Consider the following 8185-nt stretch of genomic DNA (forward strand, 5'->3'; position numbering starts at 1 on the left):
CCCCCCCCCCGCAGCGCGCAGCTTGCGGGTCGTCGTGTCCCGTCCCGTTCCCCCCGCTCCGGTCCGCGGGCTCGGCAACCGGGCAGGGTTCGCTTTAACGGGGTGTAAATGTCCCCCGAGAGCAAAGCGAAGCTCCCCACAGCCCTTAGCGCTCAGCAGCAGGAGATGCACAGTGCTGAGGCCAGCAAAGCCTCATCCCGGGGGGGGGAGCAGAGCGGGTGGCTGTGGGTGCCCAATTCCCGGCGCAGGGTCCCCCGACTCGCAGCCTGCTGGGACGGGGGGGGCCCGGGGCTGCTGCTCACCTGGGCAGGACCGGGCACCCGGCTAATGCCAAATTCCTCCTCTGGGCATCACAGGTTCAAGTGCTCCTCTCCCTCCTGCCAAGAAGCTGCCGGTGATGCTGGGAATTGCTCTTGTTCTGGGATGCTGGGGAGGAATATACTAAACCCCAACCCATCAGAGGTAACTGACTCCAGGGACATCCAGAAAAAAACCTGGAAGTGCCCTTGTCCAGGCAGGCACGTGCCCCGTCTGCTCTCGGTCTCTCTGGGGTTTGTCCGTCTGTGAAAGCCCACGCTGCGCGGTGCCCACCAGCCGCTCTCTGCAGGGCACAGCAGACCCTTTGCACCTCAAGCAGAGAGACTCTGGGTTTTTACTGCCCGGGTCAGCATTGACATCACCTGGGGTGTTTGCTGGGCTAGAAAGAAGGGCTGGACATCCCTCTGGCCTCCTGCCTGCTGCTGCCTGTCCCCCTGCTCTCCGGCCTCTGTGTGCAACTGGGTCTGGGCGGGAGGGCAGTTGTGTGAGCGTCACGAAGGAGGGATGAATGCTTCATTGCTTGTGCCTGTGTGTGGCTGCAAGAGAAATAAGGACATAAGTTTGCTGCTTGCCTTCATTGTGCACATGTGCCTGGAGACCCATCAGGGCAAGTAACTCTCAATCTAATTTCCTGGCACTTCCAGCACAGCGCACACCCAGCCGATATCCACAGGCTGCATATATGTGAAATAAGTAACAGCAGTGCTGTGCTTTCCTGTCTTGGCAGCCTCCGAGTTCCAGGCAGCTCTACCAGAAATGTGTGGCGAGATGAGGAAGGACATGGCTCATGAAGAAAACCAGTCCCGGTCTCAAAGAATGGTAGAGAGTTCCCAAAAGCTCCCCAGATTACTGATCCATGCTCCTCCAGAATGACTGAGTCCCCAGCGGGGAGGTGCCTCTCCCAAGCTTTGGGGTGCACACCGGGATGTACCACTGTGGAAGCTGGCACTGATGTACAGTCTGACCTTGACAAGGTCACCTCGTGTCTGCGTTACCCCAGCTTCCTCGTCTGCTCGAGGCAGGACAACTCCAACTCGGTTTGACCCAGGGACAGCTAATACGTGTTGAGCATCTAAAGCAATTAAAAGTATTTGTTCTGAGTGCGCCGGGAGCCTCCTGTAAATGGTGCTGGGCTCCAGCACAGAGTGGACAGCCTGGATGCACTGAGGAGACAGTGAGGCCCAGCTGGCCGCAGGGCTGGGCTGGCTGCGACAGCGGTGTTGGGAGAACCAGCTCTGCTCCAGCAAGGGCAACCACCTGGCCCGAGAGCCTTGGAGGGATCCCAAAGTCAATCAGTGTTTCCGGCCTCTGCCCTGACAGCCCTGGGTGCCCTCAGCACCATTCTGCTTGTCTTTCTGTCCCTTATGGCTGTGGACAAAAAATGGGAAATACCACCTACACGCGCCTGAGCTCAAAACCCGTGGACAGGACGGGCCCCGGCTGCGCTATTCCATAGCAGCACTCATGAGACTTAACGCATCTGCAGCCCTGATTCAGCTCATGGGAGCTCTGGGAGGGGGCATTAATCCTTGACATATTTTGGAGAGACAGAGGATGTGGCAGGCCCCCCCCAGCTCCAAGCAAACACCCAGCCCTGTGGTTCCCAAGCCCAGGGCCACGCAGAGCCTGTGCTGGCTTGTGCCACCCATCTGGTACCCGCTCCACAGCAGGGCTGGTGCACCCTGCATGCAAAGGGCCCTCGTATGAAGCCAAACTTTCTGCAGGGAGCAGCCCAGGGTCCCTCAGTCATGCTGGGGCTTAGGGGACAGGGAGCAGGACACCCCCCCCATCCCGCAGCATGGCTCCCGGCCCTTCCAGCGTGGCGCTAGCGTGGCAGCTGCCCCAGACCCCATCCCAGATGCTGAAGTGCCTCTCCCCAACCCTGTGCCTCATCTCAGGGGCTCGATAAACATCTGTTGCCATAGAGACTTGCTCGCTGCCTTCCCTGCATCGGCTTCACCCAACGAGATGAAACAAGAGACGCAGGCCCCACTCGGAAAAACAGGAAGAAAATGTTTGGCTTGAAACCGTGCTGGGGGTGGGGGGGGTCAGGCCGGCAGCATGCAGCACAAACAGCCCAGCAGCAAACAACGGGGAGGCTCTGAAAGGGGAGCCGCACAGGCCAGCGCTGCAAATATTAAAAATAATATTAATAATATAGCACATAGCAACTTTCCCAGTAATTCTGCCGGAGACCTTGGGACTTTCCGCACAGGTCAGCACAACCGTGCCCATTTTACAGATGGAGGCAACCAGCTTGGTTGTGAAGCTGGTATCGCAGAGATGCCAGCAGTCAGAGCCCACAGAACTCATAACCCAACACTGCCAGGCTTCGCATGCCGCCGTGCCGGGCGTCCTCAGGGTGCCCGGCGGTCGGCTGCAACAGGTACAGAGCAGGATGCTCATAGGGCTGGTCCCAGTCTAGTTCCCAGACCCATGCGGGCAACGTGGAGTTTATAGTGACCAACCTCATGATGGGAATCCTTACCTAATGGCTGATTTTTGCCTCAGCTTTGAATGGGAATTTAGCTCCTGATTCAATAGGCAGTGCTTCAGTCAGACAGGGCTCTGTCAGAAAAGTCTCCCGGGAGGTAGATGCTGTTCTGGCTGAGGACTGAACCTTGCCATGTCCCTGCTGGGAAGGTTTCCATCCCCCCTGAAATCACGCAGTTTGCCATTAGACGTAGCCTGGGGCAGCTATTTTCACTGGGAGCTGGGCGGGGGGAAGAAAAAAGCAAGCACAGAACAAGGTACTTCTTTAGTCCCACCGTATTTACAGCACAGAGCATCCTCTGAACTTTGCGTGTCCCTGAGCAGCACAGGAATTGCGAGGACCACCCCCCCGGCCCTGCTTCTCCATCCTCCCCCCAGACCCCCTCCCTGTGCCCCCCCCCGCCCTCTCCCAGCCCCTGCTCCCCTGGGTTCCCCCCCACACACACACGTCTGACAAAATCCGCCGGGCCCGGCCTTTGCTCCCGCTGCAGCCCCCGCCGCCCCGGCGGGCCGTGTCCCGGTGCAGTACCGGCAGCCGGCGGGCGGTGGCTCCCGAGCCGCGCTCACCGCCCCGCGACCCCCCCTCTGCCCCCCGCAGAGCCCGGCACCGCGGCGGGGGAGCTCATGATAAAACCCCGGCCAGGAGCATCTCCCTCCCCGTGGAACTCGCGGTGCCCGGGGTTACCGGCCGCTGCCCCGGGGCGATAAACTGCCTCCAGGTCTGGGCCTGAAAGGCTTCGGTGGCTTCCACGGGGAGGAATCCCCTCTCCGGGGCTGCTCGGTAATAACACAAAGCTGAAGCTCTTAGCAGCACAAGCCTGGGACCCCCCCTCTGGCAGCCGCTGGGGGTCCCCAGCACACAGCACCCATTGCAGCTCTGGCTGCGCCAGAACATGCGGGGTTGCTCCAAGTGATGCTCTGGAGATTCAGGTCACACAGTTACATCTTCCAGTCCTTTCCTCCCCTCTGACAATACAGCCCCGGAATGATGGATGCTTCGAAGTGCCAGGCTGGACGGGTGAGGCAGATCCTTCCCCCGTGGGTGTGAGGAGGTTTAACCCCACAGACACGCAGAGCTGTGACAGCCTAAACCGGCTGCTGAGCCCCCGCTCCCCAGCCCAGGAACAGTCTCCAGCCCAGCCTCCCCCCAGGCAAACCCTGGCATCCAGAAGACACTGTCAAATTTTGCGTGTCCTTCTTTGAGTCTTTCCCGGCCCCTCCCGTTGCAGCTAACACCTCGTATGCTTTCACCACGCAACATTTCCACCAAACATTTACCCGACAGACAAAGCCCTGCCTGGCCGTGCCAGCAAACCCAGCACTGGTTTGTGCTGGTGGACGCTGTCGCTGCCTGATGCGTGGCTGGGCTCATCCGAGATCCCTGCTCTGCCGAGTGCTGCATCTCCGCCCGCCCCCCCATCCCCAAGTAATTCATTCCTCACTGCCCCCCTCCCCGGGGCTGGGGGTCACACAGCAGGGAGAGCCCTGCTGTGTATTGCATCCCAATTTGCTATGCATTTCCACACCATTTGCTTCCCTTTCTTTTTCCTGCACTAGAAAGATGCTTGCTACACAGGGGTCCCAACTGCTCCAAGATGGTAACATAACAACAAACATATACATGCACGTATTTATTTATGATATACACACAGTTTGCAGGAAAACTGCTGCCTCTTGAAATGCCCAGTCTGGGGGTGGCATGTGCCCCTACAATTCCCACACACAGCCACGGGGCCCGGACACGACGTGCTCTCTGGTCATCCCATCCTGCAAGCTGCACGGTTCCATACCCGGCTGCACTCGGCTGCGGTGCCCAAATGATATGCAGATCTCTGTGCTTCAATTGGCTGATGCCTTGGGAAAACAACCACCATTTGCCCACAACAAACATGGCTACCATGGCCCAGCCGCTCCCCAGGCTGGCCCCAGCTTCATCCTTTGAAGTCAGGAATATTGTGCACACTTGGCAGCCCCTCAGAAAACCCCGTTACTACTAACCCTGACCCAGGAAAGCCCCGAGCCCGCAGCACTGGAGGGAAGCGTGGGGCACCCCGGCAACATTCCTTCTTCCTGGTGGGTGCAGGCACAAAGACGGGGACCAAGCATCCTGTGGCAATAGCCATGGCCCTGACCCCCACCCTGCACCTCCCCAGCCAGGGCTCTTCGCTCTGCAAGCCCCCGGGGAGCAGCTGCATCCCTCACTGCTGGTACAAAGCCTGACAGGACAGGGTCTTGCCCCTGGCTGATGCCCAGCCCCGCCACGCTTGCTCCTGCAGCCCTGGTCATATGCCTGGTCCAAACCCCCTGACCTGCCAGAGGCACCATCCATTTCATCGGGAAGCTCTGGTCTTTGGGTGAACACCTTCCTCTGACAGCAAACCTCCACCCCAGCGTGACAGCCCCCCACTACCAACATAACGCAGGATACATGGCATTCCTGGGATGTCTGGCATACTCGGGAAGAGCTACAAAATTATGTTGCACCAGATGAGTTCAGGAGTCTGAGTCTCATTTTTAAGATGCCAAAGGTTTTCTCAGCGACTGCTGAGTTTATTGGCTCTGCTGCCACTTAGCTCGGCTGGAGCTGGGGAATGTGGCAGCCAAGCTATTTACTGCATGTTCCCAAGTTTCTCTGGGAAGGTGAAGTCTCTGTCAGGGATGGAGAACACTGAATTCAGCCCAAAGGCACTCGCAGGTGGAGCCGCAGCTTTGGCAGCAGCGGGTGAGCATCTCCTCCCGCACCTCCCCGGGGAGCTCTGCCCCAGCCAGAGCTGGTGCAGCCTCTGCGGTGGCTCGGGGCTGCGATGCCCGGGGAAGCGCCATCGCTGGGACGGTCCCCCCTGGCCGACTCAGCAGAAAGGGGACATCCCGTCACGCCAGGACCCGTAACTCCCCGGGGTTTCCCCTTTGCAGCCCCAGCCCTCCTTGCCCTCAGTCCCATCGTGCAGACGCCATCCCTGCCCTTCCCAGGGGAGCTGGAGGCATAAGCAGAAGGCAGACGGGCAGGGGCAAAAGGCGCTCACGGACAATTTTTTTTTTCATCACTAAAACATCCTGAAATGCCAAAGAGAAAGCCGGGCAACGCTGGGCCGGCACCCCTGGCACTGGGAAGGGGTAGGCAGCTGTGATTTCAGCAAGATCATTTTGCTGTTGCCGAGCCCAAGAGCAAAAGATCTGAATTGCAACATAAAAACTCACAAGATTTTAACATGTAAACAAATGTAGGATTTTTTTATTTGCTTCCTGTTTTTGCAAATCTTCAAAGCCACGAGTTCAGGCTTTTTTAATGCTCAGAGTGATTTGTTCCCTTTCCCTTTTCTTTACTGAGAAGAAGAGAAATTTTTCATTTAATCACATGGCTCCATTAAAGCCATCAACTAATGGGAAACCTGTGATCAACCAGAGAAAGCTGCTGCCCCAGAACGGACAACAGCCAGGCCTTGGTGTGCTTTGCGCTCTGAGGAAACACCCGCTCTGCCCGCAGCCATCGCACGCAGCTTTTAAGCTACGCAAAATAACCTGCAGCTCCAAACTGGGGAGAACTGGCAGAAAGCATGGAGCCCACCGCAGCCCAGGTGCTGATCAGGACCGGTTCCCAGTAAACCCCCAGGGATATAAAGGAGATTTCCAGTCCACGGAGCAGCGCAGCCTTTTCCCCCCCCCCGGACAGGCGAAGGGGGCCCAACTCCCCGTCGACGCGGAGGCGTGAGCGGGAACGTGGGAGGCGCTGGGACTGCGCAGCATTAAAGAAACGTGGGGTATTGCTGGAAATGAGCTGCCCAGGGCTGGCCACGAAGGGTCAGGGACAAAGCTGCTGGCGCAGCCCCGCGCCAGGCACCAGCCTCCCAAACGCTGCACACACGCCGTCCCCAAAGAGACCCGAATGCCGAGCGCTGCTCCCGCTTCCTATGCCCGGCCTCAGCGCACCTCCGCTCACACCAGCCTTTTCTTCTTCACTCCGGGAAGGAAGAGAACAAGCTATTCTATTCCTGCATCCTCGCGGGGAGCTCAGGAACACCAGCACCAAGGGTTGGCTGGGAGAAGAGCCCACCCGGCATTACCTGAATCGGGGCTCGTTTCCCGGCGGTGTTCGACTCTCAGCGGCGGCGAGGCAGACCCCGGCGGCCGGGCGAGCCCCACGCGCTCCTCACCCCCGGCACTCGGCACGGCCGGTCACTTGAGCTGCACGCACACCACCGTGAATGCCGTATTGTGCGCGCACATGGTTCATGCGCGCGGGGACAGAAAGTCGCACACTTTTTTTACTAAAATTTAAGACGTGCTGCACACAAAGAGCAGAGCTGACGAAAGGTAAATTAAAGAAAGAAAAAGCGCAGTGCTGGGTTGCATTTCTGTGTCACCTTCGGTTAAAAAAATGCTTCTAACCGTTCTCCCGGTGAGCGAGCAACCACAGGAATTGCAAAGAGAAAACAATAAAAGGTGATAGCGCTCGACCTAGGACAATCACCCCGTACTGACCCAGGCGTGTCCTACAGACCGAGTCGGCCCCGCTGCTCCGCTAACGAAGCGGCGATTCACCCCTTCCATCATGCAGGGGCTCCCCAGCAGCAACCCTATCTCCTGCAGCGGGGACAGCCCAACGCGCCGACCTGGAGCTGAAAAAAGCTTTTTCTAAACCCAGCATCGCTTACCAGAGACGGCACTGCCCCGCGCGGGGGACACCCCATCGCCCGGCCGGGTCTCCCACTCGCTCCCTGCGCACGGCGGGCACCCAGGCGCTGGGGCTACGGAAATTCCTTTCCCTCTGGCTCCTGCACAGTTAATCGCAGGCTCCGGGCCCGCGGTTGTAAACTCCCTGAGGTGCTGACTCATCTTCTTCCATGCCTGTAAAGCACCATATTTCATTGCTCCACGCCCACAGCGCACAACCGCGGCGGAGCAGCTCCTCACGCCGCCTCGCACTGCCCCGATGGCGTGTGCGGCACCGCGGCGCGGTCGGGACCGCGGGGAAGGGACCGCGGGCCGGGCCGTACCTGGCTGCCAGCCCGGGAGCCCACGCCGCGAGGCGGTTAATCCCGCGACCGCCACCCACCCGGGAAACACGCTTTATTCCGCGATAACCGACTGTTTCAGAACCAAAACCGTGCCGCCGCCTCCTGCTCGGCACCGGCGGGGGCCGGCCGGGACCTGCCCCCGGGACCGGGCTGAGCCCCCCGCCGCCGCTTTGTCCACCGGGAGGGGACCGCGGCTGTCCGGGCAGGGGGCCCCGGGGAGCTCCCCCCCCCCCGCGCTGCCCGGGCCGGCCCCTCGCCCGGGGGACCAAAGCACCGGGCCGGGCCCGGCCCTATTGTCCCCGCTCCGGCCGGGCAGCGGCCGCCCGCCCCCCCCCGAAGCGCGGGCAGGAAGAGGAGGG

General features: G+C 59.9%; 1 protein-coding gene across 1 annotated transcript in view; it reads left to right on the plus strand.

Moving 5' to 3' along the window:
* The window catches only part of ENPP7 (ectonucleotide pyrophosphatase/phosphodiesterase 7), a 5222-nt gene extending 4777 nt beyond the window's left edge, over nt 1–445 (plus strand). The window contains exon 5 of the mRNA XM_010578541.1: nt 357–445. Within this exon, the coding sequence (XP_010576843.1) occupies nt 357–445 (89 nt within the window). The remainder of the gene's footprint in view (nt 1–356) is intronic.
* The last annotated feature ends 7740 nt before the right edge of the window (nt 446–8185 follow it).

Source organism: Haliaeetus leucocephalus, unplaced genomic scaffold (genome assembly GCF_000737465.1).
Source record: "Haliaeetus leucocephalus isolate CR32 unplaced genomic scaffold, Haliaeetus_leucocephalus-4.0 Scaffold646, whole genome shotgun sequence".
Lineage (NCBI taxonomy): Eukaryota > Metazoa > Chordata > Aves > Accipitriformes > Accipitridae > Haliaeetus > Haliaeetus leucocephalus.